This window comes from Eutrema salsugineum, unplaced genomic scaffold (assembly GCF_000478725.1).
Source record: "Eutrema salsugineum unplaced genomic scaffold, Eutsalg1_0 scaffold_16, whole genome shotgun sequence".
Taxonomy (NCBI): Eukaryota; Viridiplantae; Streptophyta; class Magnoliopsida; order Brassicales; family Brassicaceae; genus Eutrema; species Eutrema salsugineum.
Window position 1 is genome coordinate 3,322,201 of NW_006256858.1, and position 24,910 is coordinate 3,347,110.

Below are 24,910 nucleotides of genomic sequence, written 5' to 3' on the forward strand. Positions count from 1 at the left end.
TTCAAAGCACGATTTGACCGAGCGACGCTCGTACTACTACAACTCGCCACCACCACCACACAACTCGCCGCCTCCACCACCACCGCATTACTCATCTCCTCCTCCTTACTACTACAACTCGCTGCCACCACCACACCACTCGCCGCCTCCGCCACAAATGTATCCATACTCATCCCCACCACCACCGCCACCACATTCTCCACCACCACCTCCCCATTATTTCCCTCCTCCCCCACCTCCTTGTATCGAACCACCACCACCTCCTCCTTGCATAGAGTATTCACCACCACCTCCACATTACAGCTCTCCACCACCACCGACAGTGCATTACAGCTCACCACCACCGCCGCCAGTCCATATAGATAGAATTATTGATTACTTTTGTATTTGTGATAATTAATACAGTGTTCTGATAGTGTTATGCAATGTCTCTCAACCCAGAATGATGTATATATATTGAAACAAATCAGTCTAAAACAATACGTAGAAACAATTACATTTCTTGGCTGGCATAGGAATGGGATGATAATAAGCTGTAAAAATGATCGAAACTCTTGAATGCACATAACAAAATACTCAAATGTGTCCAAGGTGATGTTTTAAAATTAGCTTATGTCACTTTAATTACTTGTGTACTATAACTGTTAACTTGCAAACAAGAATACAAAAGCATTACTTACACAAGTTCTCATCTATCATTCTCTATAAACAATATTTTGTGATAAACACACAAAAAACCATATTAGCAAACAAAATTATGAACCATATTATTGCAAAAACGTAAGTAACAATAGAAATATCTATTGGTCATCATTTGTAATAAGCATAAGTGTATTGGTCATGTTATGTATTTTTATCACCTAAGACAACACATTATATCTAAAGCCACATAAAAGAACATTAGTAGACTACACGACGAAGTCTACTTTGATAAACTAAGTACCTAAAAAATTGAAACTTCTGATTCAACAATAAATATCCAATGAAATGAAATAAAATTCACTGGGTAGTTCAATCACTTACTAAAAAGCAATTCTAAACAAAAAAATTTGAAAAATAGTTTATAAATTTGCTTAAAACGCGTTTTTTAAAAAACGTCAAAAATAGACTTCTAAAGCAGACTTCGAATGTAGACTGGAGGAGAAGTCTACTTTGATAAGCTAAGTACATAAAAAAATCGAAACTTGTGATTCAACAATAAATATCCAATGAAATGAAATAAAGTTTAATGGGTAGTTCAATCACTTACTAAGAAGCAGTTCTGAACCAAAAAATTTGAAAAATAGTTTATACATTTGCTTAAAACGCGTTTTTAAAAAAACATAGGAAAGTAGACTTCTATAGTAGACTTCAATTGTAGACTGGAGGAGAAGTCTACTTTTTCATCGAGAAGTCTACTAATGAAGTTTACTTAAAAAAAGGTCATTTTTGCAGTTGACCAATCTGTTGACTTTTCCTTCAGTAGACTTCAAGAGTAGACTTTAGGCAAAAAAGGTTACTTTAGCAATTGACCAATGCGTTGACTAACATAGTAGACTTCTATTGTAGACTTCATGTAAGAGTAGACTTCTCTGGCAGTCTACTTTTGAAGTCTACTTTTTAAATAGAAGTCTACGGAACAAAATAGGTTATTTTTGCAATTGAATTTTTTTAGTAGACTTCACGATGAAGTCTACTCAAAAAAAGATTCCTTCCAAGTTTGACCGAACACAATAAGTAGACTTCACAAAGAAGTCTACAAACTGTAGACTTCTTCGGGAAGTCTACAAACTGTAGACTTCTTCGGGAAGTCTACTGAAGTTTTTTGGGATTTTTTAAATTTTTTTAATTTTTGAAAAACAGAAGTCAAACACTAAAATGACATATACTTTTTTGGTCAAACTACAAAAGTAACCTTAAAGTAGACTTCGTATGCAGACGTAAGCAGTAGACTTCATACGGAAGTCTAAATCAAAAAGTCAAAATATGGTCAACTACAAAAATAACCTCTTTTCTTTAGTAGAGTTCTTGAGCCTTCAAACGAAGTCTACTAAGTTTTTTTTTGTTTTCAAAGGATGTCGAGTAGACTTCTCGTGAAGTTTAACGAAATCTACTTTTAAAAAGTCAATTGCAAAAATAACCTTATGTTGACTAGTAGACTTCACAATACTTCACGAGAAGTCTACTTTCGCGATATGAAAACTGAAATATGGAGAAATTGAAGTGCGACGATTACCTTTTACAAAATTGAGCTCGGCTACAGTTCTTTTAAGCACCCAAAACTCATAATATCACCAAAAATAAGCAACCCAGATGTTAAGTAACCAGAAATCACCGAAAATGCATAACTTTTGGCATTGTAACTTAGCCCAGATGTTTTGGAGAAGAAATTATGAAAGAATGAGGAAGGTTATGAGTGAATGAGCTTAAATATTTACTTATTACAGCTTTAAAATTGGTTGATAAGCATTTATTCCATTTTCATGGTTGTTCATGGTGGTTGAAGGTATTGAAGACGATGGCATTCTCGTAATTAAAAAGTCTTTAGAAGGTCCAAGAAGACTTTAGCCAGTTAAAGAAAAATCGAATTATTAGATGTATAATGGCATTTTCGTTAATAGTTTAAGTGGGAAGGATAAAATTGTGAGAAAATGGCAAAAGTTGGAAAGAGAAAAAAAAAAGGTTAGTTTTGTGTTTGACTTTGAAATATGAGTTAAATCTGAAACTCTCCCTTCATTTTAAATGATGTTTTTTTTGCTTTACGATAATTATCAACGACAATTACGTTTTATTATAGTTAATGACACCGCTCTATCATAATTTGATTTCAATCAAAAGATGTTTATTATAACTTAGCGTTTTCTATGTCTTCTTCTAACTTATTCTAACTTATTGCTGGTCCACATTTATTTTACAAAAATTTTGTGAACAAATTTGTTTTTTTTGGTTCTGATATTTTAAAATTGTTGTGAATCAAGCACGAAGAAAACAATAAACTTAAGAGATAAATCGTAAATTGAGGTAAACACACGTTTAGGTTTTCTTATTATTTGTGTGAATAAATAATTACAAACCCTAAGCCTTATATTTATAATAAAAAAACTCAATTCCCAAATCCACTAAAAAAAACTTAAATCTAGCCTAATAAGAAAACTATATGTTACATTCCTCGGCTCGGTGTCCAAATGTCTGAAAAGTAGCAACATGTGGCAAAACTCTAACAAAAAATTTATAGAACTACAAGATAAATGAGCATTGCCTTTTGTGGATCTTGTAACCAAAAGATTTTTAGTCCTATATCCAAAGCAATCATAGATGTCTACATCCACCGTATAAACTGCACCGTGGCCAAAAGGGTTAAGTATCTTGGAGACTTGGATGGCCAAAATCGATCTTTGATCAAGAACAACAAAAAAGGCGATTGTCGTAACTCGTGAAACTACCATCAGTTGTTTACTTTTCTTTTTTTCTTTTTTTTTTTTTTTTCTGGGGGTCAAGTTAAAAAATAAAGGCTTGTCAGCCTCAACAAAAGACTTACCAATCTGGCACTAATGTATAATGCTTAGCTAGGGACATACATCAACTGGGATATAAACTCTTTAGCTACTCTATCTTCAAAAGTTAGACAAAGCTTTTTAACGTCTTTGGAGGATTGGAGGACTACCCAAGCGCAAAGCTATTCTTGTAAACTGGTTACCAAATATACTTGAGGGTCAGATTCAAATACTACCTTTGAGTAGCAAAGTTTGGGATTTGAAAGAAGCCCATCACTTGTTTACTTTTTTGTATTAATTGGTTCGTAATTTTTTTGGATACTACCATATATCTACACTGTTTCAGATCATAATCCTATCTTGCTGGCACAAGGAGGTTTTAACATTATATCAAAGAGTTCATAACATTATATGGAATGGAACTATTCGTACATTGCATAGTTATCGTAAATGATCATCGTTCTCTTCTTTGCTCAGAGGATAATATCTTTCTTAATATTTTCAAGAAACATCCTGAGCTCTCTGCTTTTTCTGCAATGTTCTTCATCATCTGTCTCTGAATCACTCAGCTCAATCACAGTCTCAAGTTTTTGATCATGGCTCTTCTGCTCTTGATAGCTTCTTGTCATACTCCGTGAACGAACTTCAGGACAAGGGCTTATCAGATCAATGACTTCTGTTTCCGGATACAATGAACAAGAACTCGAAGTAACACCGAATCTATCCATGATCGACCAATCACTATTGGAATTTTCTTTAGCAGGCGAATCGATTAGAGACAAGTAATTATGTTTCTTGGGGTTTTGCTGTTCTTTCTCTTGCTCTGCTTCTTCTACAGAGGTTGGATTGAGAACAATGTGCTGGAGTTTGAGGCTGAGTTCGATAAGAGAAGAAGATTTGGTCGGTGAACTTGTTTCCTTCTGTTTTGATTTAGGTTGTTTTTGTTTCGGCTTCGGCTTCTTCTTCTTTGCTTCCATCTTCTCCTTGAACTCTAAGATCTTCTCAGGACAAGCCCTGAAATAGGCAAAACCAATTGTAGACCAGTTATTCAATGTAAACCAACCAACCAACCAGTTATGTGGTGGTCTGTGACAGATAAATAGTAGCAAATGGCTGCATAAGTAGATCTATGAAGTTTCTATAGCCAAGCCAATAAATCGCTGAAGTGGTGCATTTTCAGTAACCGGTTTGGTCCACAGCTGACTATTTTACTTGAAGATCTGCTTATTTCAGACACTGTTTCAGTTCACTGATTCATACGAATTTAACTTTTGGGATTAAAGGCCAAACAACACAGGTTTGATCAATGTCAACCACCCAGAGCCTTGAGTAAATGATGGTGAATGGCTCAGATTTTAATCATTATCATTACCTTTCTACAAGATCTGCAGGAACAATGGACGTCTCTAAACCTTCTAGATCATTCCATGAGACTTCAAAACATTCTCGTCCCTGTACTTTGCGAGTCTTTATGATTTCAGACACCGGGCACTTCTCTGGTATCTGCAGCTGTAGAAAGTTTGTTTTTTCTAATTATTTCTTGCAAGAGTAAAGACAAGTTCTCGTTTAACTTTCAAGTTCCAACTGAATTATGTAAGGGAAAGCCAGTTAACTTTAAGCTGCTGGTTTTCTCCAAAAACTGAGAACGAAACCAAAAGTTTCATATTTACCAATATCTCGGAAAAAAAAAAAGCTAGAACCAAGACGAACTTTTGAGATAACAAAATATTGTCTTTGAATCAAAACAACTTCCCTTACCAATCCGTAAACATGTATGTACCGTATGAATTTAGTGAATTATTGTTATGTAGAAATTCTAACGTAAAACCCAATATGTTGTTATGTACAGTTGCTTCAACGTGGTTCCTGAACTCAATAGCCAGAGTCCGAGACATGATTCTGGGGAACTAAAAACTATAGCAAATAACTTGCAGTGAGAGAAAGAAAGGTACCTTGTGGAAAGGAAGGTTAACGTCAACCTCAACTGATCTTGATTGCAGAATAGCAAACCTTCTCAGATTTCTTTCAGCAATTTTAGGAAGTATATATTCATCTACAAGAAAGATAGAGAGAAAGAAGAACGTAGGTTCCACAATTGTCTCTGAACAATGTCCGCAAATGCAACATACAAGGAATAGAAATACATATAAAATTCAAAGTAATACCTGTTTTCTCAGGGGGCCACTCAAAGAACTGATGGCATATCTCCTGAAGCTTGGTGCGCTGGAAAGAGAATTCAGCCAGAGCCCTGTAAAACCGGAATTTAAATTTATATCACTTCCTTCATTCAGATCTGAATAGACATTAAAACCTTTTTTCAAGTTCACTAATCACCAGAGTTAACAGACATTCCTGTTATAAGCATTTTATTCCATCTTCAGTTTCATTTTTGCTCTCTTGTTTGTTGTAAGTTATTAGTTTAACACAAACAAGCAACACTAATAATTAGAACCTTTACATGTAGAAACTGCAAAACAAGGACTTAATTCAGGACAAAAACTGGTGATTCCTTGTGGCAGATGATTGCTACAAAAGATGGGCCTATGCACGAGCTAGTTCAACGCATAGGTATTTTAGGAGCAGATCTATCATTACAGGACTGACAACAAAATACATGGAAAGAAGGATTAACCTGGAAACTGTATTAGAGTCTGCTGGGTGGCACTTGGGATTCATAAATGCATCAATCACCTCTTTGATCTGTTCCAGTTCTTCTGGATCACTATTACTTCCTAAAACCAAGTTGCAATTACGGAAAGAGCTTCTATGAGAAAAACATTTTCTTGGAAACACACAAAATCAACTAACTGCATAAGCAAAGCATGTCATATCACAAAACACCCGAAGAAGTTGTTGCTTCAAATACCATTTATAACCACCAAGGGTAAGGTCCCCTTCTTACTGCACACAGGAGGCCTAACTTGCTTCTTTGAATTCCTCGGCTTCTTCACAAATGAAAGTCCTTCTGATGAAACTTTTTCAAGGATAACATTTTCTCCAACAGACCTAACTATCTCGCAAGCTTTTGCCTGTTTACAGAAGAAATTCAACCATAAGTCTGTTAAAAACTCAACTCCTAATATAATATGCAAACTAGAATAACATAAAACCCCTATAGATATCAACACACCTGACGAATACCACGAACTCCCTGAGAGTAGTCACTGCCAAGCAGAAGAGCCAGAGCTATCTGGAACCACACCGAATAAATGATTGTATAACAGTACCAGTGACGTCGCAAAATGATGAAACATAGCAAACATCTCAAAGTTTTGACGTATGGAACAATAGACAACAATGCAACTAAAAGGAATTGCTCTCATAAAACTACAATGTTGCAGGGGAACCATACATACACATAGCATCTATAGCGAGCTGGTTTTCTCGTCTACTAGTGCAACTAAACGGATCCCATAAAACTATAATGCTGCAGTGGAACCATACATACAACACATAGCATCTATATCACATGAGTTTGCAAGTATGCATTCATCAGTCATGCTTTTGCCGATCAAACCATTTCATAATAACACGCAGCGTCGTGAAAATGAAACTTTAGGATTAGGTATGTAAAGCTAATGACTAGAAGAGGCTCGTTAAGTTACCAATGAGTTCCGTCCAAGCCCAAGCTTGTTCTTGATGTTTTCCATCTCATAGCAAACAACGTAACCTCCTTCACCTAGTTCATTGGCAGATTATTAGGCCATATCTTATACCACTAACAATATCGGACGATAAAAGAAACACCAAGACTGCTAAAGAGTCTCTTCTTTCCTCTCACCAAGGCATATCTCTCTGTACACAGTCTTTGCGCCAAAAAGGAAAATATCTGAATCAGAGCTAAAGCAGGCGTCCTATCAATGATCATGAAAACCATAATTCATTATTGACTATTAAGTTAAGAGCATGACGAACAAGAAACTAACTAAAAGCTGCAAAATGCTTTCTTACACATAAGGATTCCAGGTTTAACAGAGCACATTGTGCCTCAGCTTCCTCAACCCTGCATTTGAAAGAGAAGAGGATCAGTATATCGATATGCTTGTAAAACTGCAAACTTGGCCTAAGCAAAACAAACACTCAAACCAAAATTGGACTATGTGTTGCAAACTTGGTCTCATTGTCAGTAAAGTTTTTCACTTTTGAAAGAATTACCCATCTAAACAAAGTATCCCAAGTGTTGAAGCAATAACTTTCGCCTCTTTTATCATGCAGGAGAACTCTGAGCCCATATTTCTTTTGAGTGAAGTCTCTTTTCCAGGCTCAACGCCATCGTCAGCAACCTGGCTGAACCAATAAAGCATTAAATCGAAAAAGCAACTCCGAGAACTAGCCATTATATGCAAGGATAATAGCACTTGTGCCTCATTTGGCACCATTGTACCTCGAATCTTGACTTTAATCGACGCCTGTAAGTCGGTACTTTGATTCCAGGAATCGAACCATCTACAATAAAGTCAAGTAAGCATAAGAAAAAAACAATTCCTAAGAGCAATGTATCGATTTTGATCACTCATGCTTCTGCTACAACTATGACTCACAATGACAACAATACAAAACACTGCATAAACAACAGACCCACCAGCGAAAAGACACAAATTTGCAACAAACAAACGCAAATTCGTTCAATCTGACGGCAATTTCGCAAAAAGCAAGCTGATTTTACCTGAGACTAAAATGACGGAGCAGTTAAGGGCAATTAGGGCACGGAGGCGATGAAAGAATCCCCGGAGATAAACCTTTTCTTTAGTGGCGCAATACGATTGGTTAACTTTATGCAATTCCACCATCCAACAAGAGAGATCCACGCATACCCTTTTGTTTCTACAGCAATTTCGCCAATACAAACGGAGGAGATCTCTCGTCAAAAGACTTGAAATTTTTTCTTAAAAGCCCAGACTTTCGAGTTAAAGAGAAGTGAAATTGAGACGAAGCAACAAACTCACTGAAGATGATCGAGTGGGTAAGTCTTCTTGCAAGGCTCCAATACATCCCAAAGATACTTCACGCCCATTCGCTTCCGCTGAGAGAGAAGAGAGGGAGAGAGACAGAGAGAGAAAGGGGGAAAATTTTGAATTTGAAACTCTAATTTTTTTTGGTGCATAGACACAAGATTGGTGTATAAAACACAATGGAGAGTGAGTTTTCAATTTTTTGAAAAAAAGAAAAAAATGATTGTTTTACTGTAGAAAATAATGTAATTTTGAAGCTTCCAGGAACCAGAAATAGATGTCATAAGATCAAAAAATTACACACGGAGTCTTTTTCATCTTTATTCCACACTTTCGTTGTAAATAATTTTCATTTTCATTTTGTTGAGTAACAAACGTATTAACATTTTGTTTGGTTTATTTTCCTTTTTCCATCTTCTTCTTAAAGGAGATTTGGATTTAGGAACTATTCAGTCCAGAACTCCCCTCCGTACATGAACTATTCTATTGTGCCTACAGCCTATTTTATTTGATTTCTCTTTAGGTAACCATGACTTGTCAATGTAAGTGATAGATGTGATTTGGGTACATAAATAAGTTATTTGGGTGTCTTAATAAATAACTGAAAGGAGTCTTATTTGACAATTGACATACTTGCTCATGAACTTGTACTCCCAGTCTTTACCACCAGCATTAACAAGAAATCTGGAGTGGCAAGTGTGCAACCAATCAGCATTCAGACACAAAGATGGAGGAAAAAAGACATTGAAGTGGTAAGTGGTTGTACGTTGGAAAGATCATATGCCACCCTTTGTACAAACATGGGAAGCCTTATCAGTCATCATGTTTATAGAATTGTAGCCTTCTTGTAAGATACACACATGACAAGTAAACGTGTATCACAGAAACAATTAATTAAATGTTTGATTGAAAATCCCAAACCAACAAATATATATATATAAAGGAGATCGGGAAGGTAAAGCTGTCGCTGAAAAGCTTTAGTCAACCCATCCCAAACCAACAAATATATATATATAAAGGAGATCGGGAAGGTAAAGCTGTCGCTGAAAAGCTTTAGTCAACCCACCAGAGAACTATCAAAATATTTCCTTTTCAGTACACTTGTTGGATCTAAGTATCAGTTAAAGGTTTGGTAATTGTTAGACAGAAAGCTTTTTTATTGCTGGTAGCTTGAGTTTTTCTTTTATAAAAAAGATGTATGTGTTTCTGATGATCATCTTTACATAGAATAAAAACGAAATAATTTAGGGTTAAAACACTCACTATAAGAAAACATGGTGAATTCTTACGGAAAATATCATCAATAAACAGTAGAAATGGTCTTTTCCTACCATTACCCAATGCAACCTCTCACTCTGCAAAATGGCTAGTCTCTAGGCTAATTTGACGACAGGCTATCTTTTACTTGGTCCCGGAAGACATCACCAGTTCGAAGAATACATAAACCAAAGCTATGTGAAGATGATGTACAGTTTACAAGCACCAGTTATTTTTAGCCTCTGAGGGTTTCCAGTGAAGGTCATAATGCTGTCTCAAGACGAAGCTCTGAGAGTTAGCCATAACTTTGATGGGGCTAAAAGGGGAAGAGATGCAAAGGTTCTAAAATGTTGAAGTTTTTTTTTTTCCTTAAAAAAGGAAAAACAATTAGCATTTACATTTGTTTTATGTCAACTAGTATTTTTATTTGTAATAAGGAAATAAAACACCATATTAAAATTCTAATAAGGAAAGTAAACAAAAAATTAAACAAGTAGTATTTCTATTTAGATTAATAAAAAAAAAATACAATCCTGGGAAGAAAAGAAATTCTAATTTTTCACCTCTATATAACCAATTTTGGTAGCTTTTCAATTTTATAAAAATTTTACTAACCTATTTTGTCCATTAGATCTACACCTATCTCTCTCCTAGCGGTACTCGTTAGGGTTTCAAGAGTTACTTGGGTCTCAGGGTTCGTTGAGAGATACTCCTTTTTGCTTTGGGGTTAGGTTTTTCAGCGTTTCACGTTTGTCCCTCCCTTATGTTTGTGGAAAAGAGAGCTTTCTAGCTTCTTTTTCTCTTGGATTTCGGCTATTTTTTCGACTCAACTATCTTCAAGCTTGTTCTTTTTCCGATCATTCAACGGACTTGGTTACGGTTAGGCTGCGCCACATTTACTCCTTGTGCAAAGCGTGTCCTGGAGTTATCACTTGAGACAAAACTAGGTAAGGATCTGTTTCTCTTCGTCAGCATTTAGGCTTTGGAGCTTCTTATATGCTCTGCGTATTACATACATAAGCTTTGTTGCCTGACGACACTTAGACGTTTCTTATCAATTTGGCAACTTTTGTTATTTTTGAATTCTAGGGCATAACTACATTAGGACAGAGCATCTTCTGCTTAATCTTCTTCTTGAAAGGGAAGCTGTTGCACCTACTGAATTTATCAAAATATGCATATTACAATTTGAGTAGAATTTTTTCAGGTTATATATAAGTATGGTTGAGGAAAGCGATGATGAAGGAAACTACAAAATGCCAACACTAAAAAAGTATGGGACTAACTTAACTAAACTAGCAGAGGAGGTAATAAAAATCGATTTCTCAATACTCGTCTTGAAGAAACTCTCAAGAAAGTTTCACGTTAAATCTTGATTTAAGGCTTTTTGTTAAAACTTGGGTTTTCACTTTCTGTTTGTTGCCAGGGCAAACTGGAACCGGTTGTTGGAAGGCAACCGCAGATCGAGCGAGTGGTACAGATCTTGTCTCGAAGACGCAAGAACAACCCTTGTTTTATTGGAGAACGAGGAGTTGGTAAGACAGCAATAGCTCAAGGAATCGCTCAGATGATTGCCAGTGGTGATGCTCCTGAAGCTATTGAGGGGAAGACGGTAATATAGCAATGATGTTTCTAAAAGATGCTGAGAAGAGCGCATATATATATATATGTTTTTTTATGTGTTTGCCTTAACAATTTTTGTTTTGTTTTGTTTTCAGGTTATAGCCCTTGATGTGGATCTTCTAGTGGCTGGAACGGCGAATTACTGTGAAAAATTCGTGGATAGATTGAAGAATCTTATCGGAGAAATCGAACAAAGTGATGACATAATTCTGTTTATTGACGAAATGCACACGCTGATCGAACAAGATAAAGCTGCTAACATCTTAAAGCCAGCTCTTGCAAGGGGTGAATTGCAGGTAGATTTTTCTCTCATTCTTTCTTCTTGGTCTGTCAAAAAACCAATATAACTGGAAACTCATGGGCTTATTTTTGTTTTTGTTTTTACGGTTTGTAGTGTATTGGTGCAACAACATTTGATGAGTACAGGGAGCACATAAAGGAAGATCCTGCATTGGAGAGACGGTTCCAGCTTGTGAAGGTACCTGAACCAACCGTAGAGGAAGCTATACAGATCTTGCACGGTCTCCGTGAGCGATACGAGATCCACCACAAGCTCCGGTACACTGACGAAGCCTTGGTTGCTGCTGCGCAATTGTCACACCAGTACATCAGGTTTTTTTGTCCTTTTTTCTACAACGTTTTGAGAATTTCTCTTACACAAGTTGCAGCATGCATTTTCTCAACCTAAATTTCTCCTCTTGAATGAATAGTGATCGGTTTCTTCCTGACAAAGCAATTGACTTGATTGATGACGCTGGCTCTCGGGTTCGGCTACGCCTACGCCAAGCTAAGGTTCATCATATTTCTCGCATTACCAGAAAAATAGTCTTTTATATCTATTTGAGATGAATCAGAATGGAAATTTTTTTGTTTGGTTTAGGTCCCTGAGGAAGCTAGAGAGCTTGAAAAGCAACTCAGACAGATCACCAAGGAGAAGAATGAAGCTGTGCGAGCCCAAGACTTTGAAAAGGTATCGTCTCTGAGTTTTCTTACTGTCTATAAAACCCAAGAATTAGAGTTTACAGTTCCCTGATTTCTTCTTCAACAGGCTGGTTCTCATCGTGACCGTGAAATAGAGCTTAGGGCTGAGATATCTGCTGTTTTAGCCAAAGGAGGCAAAGAAGTGAGCAAAGCCGAGACTAAAGCTGAAGAAGAAAGAAGACCTACTGTCACTGAATCCGACATCCAACACATTGTCTCTACCTGGACTGGAATCGCTGTAGAGAAAGTCACATCTGATGAATCTAGCCGTCTTCTCAAAATGGAGCAGACCCTTCACACAAGAATCATTGGCCAAGACGAAGCCGTCAAAGCCATTAGCCGTGCCATACGCCGTGCACGTGTTGGACTCAAGAACCCGAAACGCCCCATCGCTAGTTTCATCTTCTCTGGTCCGACCGGTGTGGGGAAATCAGAGCTTGCAAAAGCCTTGGCTGCTTACCTCTTCGGTTCAGAAGAAGCAATGATCCGTCTCGACATGAGTGAGTTCATGGAACAACACACGGTTTCAAAACTCATCGGTTCACCTCCTGGTTACGTAGGATACGAAGAAGGAGGTCAGTTAACTGAGGCGGTTCGAGGCAGGCCTTACACACTCGTTCTCTTTGACGAAATCGAAAAAGCACATCCAGATGTTTTCAACATGATGCTTCAGATCCTAGAAGACGGTAGACTAACCGATAGCAAAGGAAGAACCGTCGATTTCAAGAACACGCTTTTGATCATGACTTCGAACGTAGGAAGCAGCGTGATCGAACAGGGCGTTGGGAGAATAGGGTATGACAAAATCAGCACTTTAGTGACTGAGGCACTAAAAAAGCATTTCAGACCAGAGTTCTTGAACAGGTTAGATGAGAAAATTGTTTTCAGACAGTTGACGAAGCACGAGGTCAAGGAGATTGCTGATATATTGGTTAAAGAAGTGGTGGTGAGGCTCAAGGGCAAAAAGATTGAGCTTCAGGTGACTGAGAGGTTTATGGAGAGAGTGGTGGATGAAGGATTCGACCCGAGTTACGGCGCAAGGCCGCTTAGACGAGCGGTTATGAGGCTTTTGGAAGATACCATGGCGGAGAAGATGCTTTCAAGGGACATTAAAGATGGAGATTCTGTGATTGTTGATGTTGATGCAGACGGAAATGTGGTTGTGTTGAATGGTAACAACGGAGATGGTGATGGTTCTGTTGCTGAAGAATCCATGGATGAAGATCCAGTTGCTGTTGTTTAGTCTTATGAACCAAACCAATATCCCAGATAGTTGCTGCAAGAGAGAAAAATAGAGAAGCTCAAGAAACAGAGTTTTAGAAAACAGAGGACTTAAACACTCTTGAACTGAGAAATCTATATACTAAACAGAGACTATTATTTTCCTTTCAAACATTATCTTTGGAATCTTTAAACTATAGTGTTTACTTTTTAAAATCCACTTCTCTTTGAGTTAAAAACATAATATTCGGGGTCTTGAGGAAGACAAGGCAAATCGTGATAAAACTGTAGAAATAATGTATAATCTGAAGCTTCCATTAACCAGAAAATAAGATGTAATCATAAGAGATCCGAAAAGCACACACACAAAGTCCACCTTTTTTTATACGACTCATACTTAAACCCTGAAAAATCTCACTAATTTCTCAAGTTAATCGTTTGCCTCCGATTACATTGACTTACTCCTCCTTTGAAGCATCACCATTCGCAACATCCTTGTTCTCCGTGGTTTCTGCTGTTTTCTCATCTATGCTTCTAGAAGTTTCATCACGGGTAACCACGGAAGCTTCTTCTCCAGTATTTGTAGAAGGACTTTCCTCTGCGTCAGCTTTTGTTTCAGAAGTTTCTTCTTTGCCTTCTCCAACCTTCTTCTGAATGGTCCCGACTTTGACATACTTGCTCATGAACTTGTACTCCCAGTCTTGCAACGCCTCTAGCTCAAATGGACCGAGACCCGAGATGTCTCCTGTCAAGTCGATGTCCTCAAACGACATCTTCGCCAAAGCTCTGCTTGCATCTTTGCCTGCAAACAGAGCGTATGGTCCACCTGGTCCATAGAACATCCTGCAGGGAAAAAAGAAGAAGAACACATGTCATGTGAGTATATGTGATGAACTATGGTACAAGAAAAATACAACGATATGCATAGCTATGTGCATTGATGAGTGTGTTTGTGTTTATATACATACAAACAAAAGAGAATCAAAAGCAGACTGCATAACATTATGAACAAAGGAGAAAATTTTCATACCGAAGAAAGGAGGGAATATTCATAGTTTCATACTAAGATAGCCAGAAAAGCTCACAACGAGCTAGAGACCAAAAGTTATCAGTTTTAACGAAAAAGAAGAACTTAAACAGATGATCTCTTCATATATGCATACTAACGATGAAGATAATCAGAACTAGTATGAGACAATAGATTGTAATTGAAACTACCAATTACACAATTGAACAATCAACCAAAACCCCCAATTTTCAGCAATAATCTCCAAAATCCTAAACCCCCAAATCTCGACACTCTGATAAACAATAGCACGAGAGAGAATCTGGATTCAATGATAGTTTCTGAGGAAGTGAAAGATTATCGAGTAAACCTGCTCTGTGAAACATCGTAGATCTGGCCCTTGATCGCCATGAGAAGGGGCTTTTTGGAATCGGAACCGTCATACTGCTTAAGCTCATCCTCGGTGATTTCTCCGAGCTGAACCGGCGGCGGAAGAGGCTCCGATTGCGGGTAAACCTCTGTAGAACGAGGTCTGTGTTCTTCGGGAGAGACGAAGAAACCGGAGACGACTTGATAGACGGCGAAAGCGAGAGCTAAGACGGTGAAAAAAGCAGCCGGAGAAAGTCCAGTGTAAGCTGTAATGGTTTCCTTGAGCGTCTCCCATACTTGTAGCACCATGATCGGAGCAATCGACGGAGAGGGAGAATCGGTGGTCACTGGTCCGTAACGTTGATATTCTGTTTTATTAATTTTTTTTTATTTTCTTCCTCAGAGTTTGTTTATATAATTTGTTTGTAAAAAGGAAATAAACTCGTTAATCGAGAATTAAACATATTTCGCTAATACATGGTCAATTACGCAACAAACATTTTTAATTCTAAAACTTTTTTTCAACAGAGCCGTCAATAAATGACCGCTGATTTCCAAGGACGAACGATTAAACAAATAGTCCTATGAGTTTTTATTCCGAAAATACATATTTTTGGTTCGTAAGAATCAATTATATTATATACACACAAACGTTTTAATAATATCGTAACACCTAACTAAATGGTGGCTGAGATGAATAAAAACGGTGCCGTTATTGCCGTCTTGAGAAGAGTTGTTAGTAGGTGAGAGGTAGATGATAGGAAAACAAATGTGACTAAATATCTCCTCTTTTGTAAATATATAAAAAAAACATGTGTTTCAAGTAAACTTGGTTTCTTTTCCATATACTTGTTAGTTGGTAGTGGTACATACAAACCATAACCAATTGGAAGTTGTGTTGTATTTATGTGAGATTATAAAAGCTAAATCAGAATCGATTTTACTGATTATTAGTGATATTATTGAATTAATAAAATGAGAAAAAGCAAGTAATTATTGCATTCTTGTACAGTTGTCCATAACAATATTCAACATTCGACGTTTAAAAAAAAAAAACAATACTCACTTTATTCAATAACTACGGAACCTTACAAAAAAAAATATAGAGTACAATATAAATTGATTAGGAGAGGTGTTTTTTTTTTTTGTGCTAAAGAGGTGCAAGAGATGTTACGATTTTTTTTAATGTGTATATTTGTATAGATTAACTAGAAAATTAAATTAAAATTAGGCAATTAGGTTAAATCAATTGATTGTAAGTATAAATAAGGTTTTGAAATCAAGAAGAATAACATAAAATTGTTTTTTGATAGGAGACTCTCCATACATTTAACCACGAGGAGTCATTTTTCCTCCGTTGGAAGCCAATTATACTTATCTGCGTATGTCAATTTTCCCTAACTTGTGACTTAATCTTTTACTCTCTATCACTTTTTACTATTTTTTTTCTTGTTTTCTAAAAACCTAATTATTTGATCACTATAGAAAAACATGTTATCTTTCTACGAAAATTATCGTCAAAAAATCGTACGATATTATATTTTTTTTTACTATTTTTCTACGATATTTTTTCATAGGTTACAACCCGTCAAAAATCGAGATTGGTAAAAAAATGGTAGGAAAGTCGTAGGAAGGAAATATCTGACTATTCTCATATCATTTTTCTACCGACTATTTTCTACATTTTCCTACTAACTATTTTCTATGGATCATCATCGTAGCTTCAATTCTGCTTCGTGGTTTCTTTTTGAGTTTAGGAATCTTGATACTCTAAAATGGTTACTTTTCGATTAGGGTTGTGTATTCGCATACAGATTTTGTTTAGAGATGAATGCTTGTTTGGTCGTTTTGTCATTATTTGCCCAAATGTGAATAAAAATAAAGCCCTTCAAGGCAACTTAAAATGTGAGAAACATCATTTTGTCCCACATTGGAGGATTGAAAATATTTTGAATCATATAAATATAGACACACACATGACATAGTTCAAAGTGTGTGAAGGAAAACCAAGGATCCCTCGCGCGCCTCCGCTGCCGCCGAGCCGGGCTCGGGTCTCGGGTCTTGGGTCTTGGGTCTTGGGTCTTGGATCTTGGTGAATGTGGGCCGAATGTTCTTTTTGGGCCACGTTTTGGTCAACATTTCTGGCCCAAATTGCTAAAGTTTTCGGTTCAAATTCTTGACAGAATCACGACATTAATCTGCAGTCAAATGTCTATCCCGAAAATCACGCCAAGATTAATGCCCAAATCGCATCATTAGCGCAAAATTAATCATGTCATTAACACGCTGATTAAGTGCGACGCTCCTCTCTCCTTCGATATATATATCGACTTCTCCTCTTCCATTTTTCACTCACTTGTCTCAAATTTTTTACAGACAAAAAGTCGTTCACAATTTCCTCAATCTCTCGCGTCTCTTTTCTTCTTTCAAGAGTAAGTGTCCGAGAGTATATCGTAAAATACTAGTTCGTCACATTCTATAATCAGGTGCTGCGATTATACGAATACTAGTGGTTGTATCCTGTGATTCATTATCTCATCCAACCGCCACACTGCGGGAGATATTTTGAATTAAGGAAAGAGATCATCTCGCCTCCACTTCTCGTTTTTCCTTAATCCGCTTTTAGAAAACGTTTTTCTGTGTCTCAAATCGTTTTCTGATATTGCAATATTTGTCTCCTCTAAATTTACTTCCTACAGATATGTGAAGACGATGAACAGTTTACAAGCACCAGTTTTGAGAATCCAGAGCTTCTCAGGGTTAAGGGTTTTAAATGCATTGGATCTTACTGCCAGGCCTGGTCAGATTTGTTTATCTAGGTTAACCTCTCGGTTTCATCCAGGAAAGGAAAAGCTAGCAGGTGTCTAATAAAAGCCTATTTTCATCGGCATACGAGAAAGCAATTAAGGCCATAATACTATCTCAAGAGGAAGCTCGGAGACTTGGCCATACTTTTGTTGGGACTGAGCAGATACTGTTGGGTCTGATTGGGGAAAGGAGTGGAATCGCTGCAAGGGTTCTTACATCAATGGGGATCACTCTTGAAGATGCTCGTGAAGAGGTGGAAAAGATCATTGGAGGAAGCAGAGGAGATACGCCAGGGGAGATCCCATTTACTCCTAGTGCAAAGCAAGTCCTGGAGTTCACTAGAGGAAGCTCGACAACTAGGTAAGGATCTATTTTTCAGTATTTAGGCTTGGAGCTTTTTATATGTTGTGTATTACAGAAGCTTTCTTGACTGATAAACACATTTGTTATCAATAATTAGCAACTTTTTGTTATTTTGGATTCTAGGGTGTAACTACATTGGGACAGAGCATCTTCTGCGTGGTCTTCTTCGTGAAGGGGTAAGTATTGTAGCTCGTGTTCTGGACATAACACTAATTATTATGGCTCTCAAATCTTCAAAACCATAAATTTTTGGACACCATTGACAAATGTGTGGATTGGTTCATCCGCTATCACCCGCAAAAGCTACTGGTTAGTAGCGTTATAACAATTATAGAAATGAATTTAAACCGCTCCGTATTATTTTATATTATTGAAATCTAAAAGCTGATTCCTGCCAGTGTTTGTGGTTGCGGATGGGTAAAAAAAAATCACACTAGAAAAAAATATTATGTTAAAAAAAATTATGAAACTCTAATACTACTGTATTACCTCATATATATATATATATATATATATATATATATATATATATACTCTAATCTTACCACTTTTTCTATCAAGTTTTAGTCTTCTTACCATAATCATCGTTTTCATACAAGTTGAATAAAGTAAAAATACAAGCGTAAGTGCTATAATATTTTGGATAAATTGAATCTATTAAAGAAAATTTATATTATGCATATGACAAATCCTGAAGATCCACGTATTGGAGCAAATTATTTCCAGTTTGTTATATTAGTGGACACAATTTTGGGTGATATTCCCAACAATTAAAATAAAACATATCACTATAAAACTAATTAGTTTTTGTATAATTATTCAATATTTATTTAGTATAATAGTATAGTTTTGTGTTTTTTTTTTATAATTATATATTATATTTTTTTTTCGTAACTTTTATGTTAAACTGCTAATACATTCGTTGGTTAACTAGTCAAAAATGTCTCGCAAACAAAACCGCTAAATAACACTTAATCGTCCACTTTCACAAATTAATTGCTGTGTTTTAACCACAAATAATTATAAAGTACTAATAGTATGATTGCTTCTCATATTCTTGCTTTTTTATATTTTATATATATATATATATGCTTGGTCGTAACGTCTCTTTTTCTCTTAAGGGATTTATGGCTATATTTTTTCTCTTGAAGATCCAAGACTTCGCTTCAACATTTTTTTTCCTCTGGGAAATACTCTCTTACATGTGTATACGGTTAGAGCCTCATGGTAATATATATTAGCCTTATATTTGTTATTGATGTTCGTCTTTACCAGTAACTCCTTGATTTTGTTTTTGTTATTTTTTGTTTTTAAAATAACAAACATACAACTCAAGGATAGTTAGGGCCATGTTTATTTTATGACTTACTGGGACATGAAAATTCAAGTCTCTTTCATGAAAAAAATTCTCTCAATCACTATGTTTTTAGGAACCTTATTCTTTGTTCACAGTAATTATATTATTTCCCAACATAGTTGATTAGAAGGCTATGTTCAAAGATAAAAACAAGACAAAAGAATGCAACTTAGTAGTAGTCATTAGTGTGTGCAACTTAATAACGGGGTCGTTACTCGTTCGTCATAACGTTTAAAGTTAGTCTTTAGTCATTTAGAGTGTAACGGTGTTTGTTCAAGAGCAATTTAATATTCAAATAATTTAGTCACCTGAGTTTCTTAATAATTAAACTCTTAAATTTTGTATAGCCAGAACATTTTTCTACGAAATTAATAAAATCAAGTTTCTGTGAGATTAGAATAATAGTATTAGAAAATAGTCCTGTGTGTGGACACGGGTCTTTAGCTAGTTAATCACAAAAAAGAGTATTTATATTTTAAAAGTTTTGGAGATATATCCTAAATCCTAATACGATACTATATCTTTCTTACATATGTAGACTAATACTCCATTTGTATATATCTTTACAAGTTAAATAGAAAAATAAAATTGAATTCTTCAATTAGGTTATATTAATGGCTGTATGTATATATAAGTAAGGAATTGAGATCAAAAACAAGAAACAGGAGGAGACTCTCTAATCTTACCACAAGTTGTCGTTTCTTCTTTGTTGGAGCCATAGACTTATCTGCGTATGTCAATTTTCCCAACGACTTATCTTTTTACTCTACTTAATATCTCTGAGCCTAGTGTGACCAATATCTCGACCCTCTTATTGTATACATAGATGTTGCAATAAACAATTGGCTTCTTTTCTGTTATTTATTGCTTGTTTTCCTGAATGAAGTTAGGTTTTTGTTTCTCTCTTGTGCTAACTCTCAAGGTGTTGAGAGTTTTCTCTTTGTTACACAGAGCCTTTTAGTCGCTTGTAGCATAAGTCATTTTTTTTCTTTTTTATTGGTGTTTGCGTTTTCTGATATCGTCTGTATAGAATAAAAACCAAACTATATTAGAGCTAAGATCACTTATGATTTTACCATTACACAATGCAGCCTCCAACACTGCATTATGGCTAGGCTCCTGGCTAATTTTACAGCCCGTCCTCTACTTGGTCCCGGAAGACATCTCCAGCCCGAAGAATACAGAAAACCAAGAAGTTGTGTGAAGATGATGTCCAGCTTACACGCACCTGTTTTGAGTATCCAGAACTACTCAGGGTTAAGGGTTAACAATGCAGTGGATCTTATGGCAAGTCACAGTCAAGATTTCTTTGCTAAGGTTAATATTTCATTCTCATCCCCGAAAGGAAAAGCTAGCCGATGTGTAACAAAAGCCATGTTTGAGCGGTTTACCGAAAAAGCAATTAAGGTCATAATACTGTCTCAAGAAGAAGCTCGGAGACTTGGCCATACTTATACTGGGACTGAGCATATACTGTTGGCTCTGATTGGGGAAGGGACTGGAATCGCTGCAAGGGCTCTTACATCAATGGGGATCAATCTTGAAGATGCTCGTGAAGAGGTGGAAAAGATCACTGGAAGAGGGAGAGGAGATACGCCGGTGGAGATCCCATTTACTCCTAGTGCAAAGAAAGTCCTCAAGTTTTCAATAGAGGAAGCTCGACAACTAGGTAAGGATCTATTTTTCAGTATTTAGGCTTGGAGCTTTTTATATCTTGTGTATTACATATGCCTTCTTGACTGATAAAAATTGCAACTTTTGTTATTTTTGAATTCTAGGGCATAACTACATTGGGACAGAGCATCTTCTGCTTGGTCTTCTTCGTGAAGGGGCAGCTCGTGTTCTGGAGAATTTGGGTGTAGATCGTAGTAACATCAGGACGAAGGTAGACGCATTATTTCTCTGAATTTTCACTTTCATGTTATATATATATATATATATATGTCTTAATTAGGAAACAATTCTTGATTACATTTTGAGTATTATCAGGTTATACGTATGGTCGGGGGAAACAATGAAGTCACAGTAAGCGTTAGTGGTGGATCCAGCGAAATACCAACACTAGACGAGTATGAGACTAACTTAACTGAAACGAAAGGGCTTTTTGGGCGGTTTAACGAGAAAGCAATTAAGGTCGTAATGCTGTCTGAAGAGGAAGCTCGGAGTCTTGACCAAAACCATATAGGGACTGAACATATACTGTTGGGTCTGATTGGGGAAGGGACTGGAATCGCTGCAAGGGTTCTTACATCAATGGGGATCACTCTTGAAGATGCTCGTGAAGAGGTGGAAAAGATCACTGGAAGAGGCAGAGGAGTTTCGCCGGTGGAGATACCATTTACTCCACTTGCAAAGCGTGTCCTGGAGTTGACACTAGAGGAAGCTGGTAAGGATCTGTTTGCTGTTTGTAAGTAATCAGGCTTGGAGCTTCTTATATGTAGCTTTTCTTGTTACTGATAAAACTTTCACATTTCTTATCATTCTAGAGCATGATGACTACATTGGACCAGAGCATCTTCTGCTTGGTCTTCTTCGTGTAAGAGAAGGTGTTGCAGGTCGTGTCTTGGAGAATTTGGGTGGAGATCATAGTTACATCCGGTTGAAGGTAAAATGCATCAGTTCTTGAATTCTCAAAATTATTGTTATCTCTTTCTTATGAAACAATTTGTTGATTACGTTTTGAGTATAATATTTGTTTTACAGGTTCTAATTAGCATAGTCAGGGGAAACGATGACTTCACAAGCTAGGACTGATGGAACTTTCACGTTTAGTTCTTTATGTCTTCTAGATCATCACTCGACATTTGTTCATTACTTTATTTAGCTCTTTATGTCTGTGGCAAAAGCTATAAGACAAATATACATAACAAATAAGACAGTTGAGATTATTACCCTTTATTTTTCTACTCATGTCAAGGATTAGTGATCTAGAGTTGATCACTACTTACAAACATTGGCATTGCCTACATTTATATACACACAATAAAACGTTGAAACCAAAACAACTCAAATATTAAAGAAGAAGATAAAGTCCTCACAGATAAAATTATTTAAAAAAAAACATCAAAGATGAAGAGAGCTCACTTCATCAACCTTCCACTCTCCTTCTTCATACTTGTACCATCTCACAATCCCTTCATCATTCTCAGTCCTCTGACACATCACACAAGTCTTATGCTCCATACATGTCAAGAACCTCTTCAGCCTCGAAGCTTTCTCCATTATCGTCTTATCAAGCTCTCTAACAATCACTTTCTGCTGTGGTTGCCACCCGCTATACTCCACGAGGTGAGAGTGCGAGATGTTAAGCACTTCAAGATCCGGCAATCCATCAAGGATTTTCATCAGCGCTTCACGTTTTATCGCAGAGCATCTAAGGCTAAGGGTTTTGAGGTTTGGGAGACAAGTGATGAGCGTGTTTGCAAAGAAGATCTCGAATGGACCCATGATCTTGAGCTCTTTGAAATTCTTGCAGTTCTTGGCGATTTCTGTCAAGAGGTAAGGAGGGTTTGCGATGCTTGGCATTGTTAGTGACTCGAGATCTTTCCAGATTCTTATTGCTTTGCATATACCGGTCTTCTTTATTCTGTTCCAAGCCGGTAAGACAACTCGTCTCAATCCTGGACATCTGCCAAAATTGAGCACACCAAATCAGCACAACAAAGTTTTATTATATTTTCGAAAACTGCATAGGAAACGAGACTTACCTTTCTGCAGTGTAAGTAAGCTGATCATCACTCAAGAACAAGTTGAAATGGAAGATCAAGGTCCTTGTGTTTCCTCCGCTAAGGTTCATGGAAAGTTTCAGGATCCTGGTCAGGGCCTCATCAGATCTGCGTTCCACATAGACATAAGGCTCTAGTGGGATCTTGATGAAACTAGATCTCATGTGGGACAAATCAAGCGTCTTCCACAGGATCGGATCACAGCAAGCAGCTCTCCATCCTCTACAAACATGAGCTAATCCAGAAGTCAACTCAAAGACGCTAAATTTCTGGAAAATCCTCACTAATATGTCAGTGTCCAACTCTTCCCATCTCCTCACTCGACGACTCTCATACTCTTCTTCCATTTTTCTTGATGTGCCCTAAGCAAGCATAAGAAACGTTAATTAACTGTTCTAATTCTTTTGAAAAACACAATGATTCCTTAAAACATCTTTATTGATCATAAGAGACCCCTTGTACAGGGAACGATAAAATCAAAATCCTAAAAGGAAATACTTTAGGCTGAGAAAAAAAAGGAAAAACAACAAAACCACAATCCTTATTGAATTAAGGAAAACACCTCAAAGCTTAGTTCTTTCGTAGATGATGCCATAACGTGTATCAAAATCATATTGAAATAAAGAAATAAACAAAAGATACTTCTGAATTATTATTTTTACCAGAAAGTTGATAAACAGAGCTCAAACAGAGTATTCAAAGTCGAACCACGAAAAAGAAATCCTAGTTAAACAAGAACTGAAATCAAAAATAAAACGAGTAACAAACTTGATAATTATCTAATATACAGCGTATATTGATGCAAAACATACTGCTTTTGAAATTATTATGATCGAAACTCATGCAGTAACTGAATTAGCAAAGAACTGAGGAAAAAAGACACAAAAATCATTAAAAAAAAAGATTCCATTAAAATGTCAAAATTGAGTGTTTGATCAGAGAGCTAAAGAAAACAGTAGAATTATGCAAGACATAAAGGATTCGAGAAGTCAGAAACCCAAGCTAAAAAAACAAAAACTGTCCAAGAAATTCGAGATCGGCCATTAATTAGAACACATCACATCAACGCAGGCACATAAAAGCTCAAAAGAACAAAAAATCAATCGAAATTATATGTAAAGACACATAATTAGAAAACTCAGAGGACCAAGATCGTGAACTCAGTAGAAAACACAGAATCACGCAAAAATCTTATGTAAACGGAATCAAATTTGGAGAATCCAGAGGACAGAGATCGTAAACCGTCAAGACTGTATAGACAAACCGATCTGATTTCTTGACATTCCCAAATTTGATCGCAATGAAAACGTATAACCCGACATAGATCTCGAATCACCATTTCTCAATTCACAATCGAGATGAAACAAACGAAACCAATAAAGGATTCGATGATTTAAAAAAAAAAAAAACAACAAGAAGCTGAAACACGCAAAGGAGCACTGAGAAAATTAAGAACCTTTCGAAGAGCAAAAATCGTTGGCGACGACGACGACACCGTTACTAATCTCTCTCGCTCACTCTAGCCAACGAAAGTAGATATGAAAAAAAAAAAAAAAAACAGAAAAGAGAAATTGATGTCAGAATAATCGGTTTTCTTTGGTTTACTATGTCTTGGATTTGATTTGTTTTGGTTTGATGGAGTTTTCAGACAAAACCGGTCTCACTCAACACAAAAGTCACAAACCCTTGAGAGCCTCCTTATCCTTAAAGATCGAGATTCGTTACAAAAAGTAATTGAATCTGACGGTGCAAACTACTCTGAATAATCTAACGGC

At 36.5% G+C, this 24,910-nt stretch overlaps 3 protein-coding genes and 1 pseudogene across 6 annotated transcripts; 1 reads left to right on the top strand and 3 right to left on the bottom strand.

Moving 5' to 3' along the window:
* Positions 1-3,846: 3,846 nt before the first annotated feature.
* Positions 3,847-8,541, bottom strand: LOC18021523 (flap endonuclease GEN-like 2). 3 transcript variants are annotated; one of them, XM_006404141.2, is made up of 14 exons: positions 8,420-8,541; positions 8,140-8,297; positions 7,858-7,919; positions 7,629-7,756; positions 7,425-7,476; positions 7,255-7,327; positions 7,079-7,152; positions 6,604-6,663; positions 6,340-6,502; positions 6,106-6,205; positions 5,639-5,721; positions 5,426-5,526; positions 4,846-4,982; positions 3,847-4,487 (listed from the first exon to the last, which is right to left on the bottom strand). In XM_006404141.2, the coding sequence occupies exons 1-14, from the start codon at positions 8,485-8,487 to the stop codon at positions 3,947-3,949; spliced, it is 1,800 nt and encodes a 599-aa protein (XP_006404204.1). In that variant the 5' UTR covers positions 8,488-8,541; the 3' UTR covers positions 3,847-3,946. The 3 variants fall into 3 exon arrangements, with proteins under 3 accessions (XP_006404204.1, XP_024013688.1, XP_024013689.1); XM_024157920.1 differs by having other exon boundaries at positions 8,416-8,477; XM_024157921.1 differs by lacking the exons at positions 8,140-8,297; positions 8,420-8,541 and having other exon boundaries at positions 7,629-7,760; positions 7,858-7,916.
* A 1,408-nt stretch (positions 8,542-9,949) lies between these two features.
* On the top strand, positions 9,950-13,529 carry LOC18021524 (annotated as a pseudogene).
* On the bottom strand, positions 13,363-15,442 carry LOC18021525 (membrane steroid-binding protein 2). The gene is made up of 3 exons (XM_006404143.2): positions 14,884-15,442; positions 13,970-14,350; positions 13,363-13,562 (listed from the first exon to the last, which is right to left on the bottom strand). Exons 1-3 carry the CDS (start codon positions 15,189-15,191, stop codon positions 13,532-13,534), a joined length of 720 nt encoding a protein of 239 aa, XP_006404206.2. The 5' UTR covers positions 15,192-15,442; the 3' UTR covers positions 13,363-13,531.
* A 6,894-nt stretch (positions 15,443-22,336) lies between these two features.
* Positions 22,337-24,675, bottom strand: LOC18021526 (F-box/LRR-repeat protein At3g48880). Of its 2 annotated transcripts, none has more exons than XM_006404146.2 (3): positions 24,592-24,675; positions 23,118-23,497; positions 22,337-23,038 (listed from the first exon to the last, which is right to left on the bottom strand). In XM_006404146.2, exons 2-3 carry the CDS (start codon positions 23,480-23,482, stop codon positions 22,474-22,476), a joined length of 930 nt encoding a protein of 309 aa, XP_006404209.1. In that variant the 5' UTR covers positions 23,483-23,497; positions 24,592-24,675; the 3' UTR covers positions 22,337-22,473. The 2 variants fall into 2 exon arrangements, with proteins under 2 accessions (XP_006404209.1, XP_006404208.1); XM_006404145.2 differs by lacking the exon at positions 24,592-24,675 and adding an exon at positions 24,400-24,534.
* Positions 24,676-24,910: the final 235 nt, after the last annotated feature.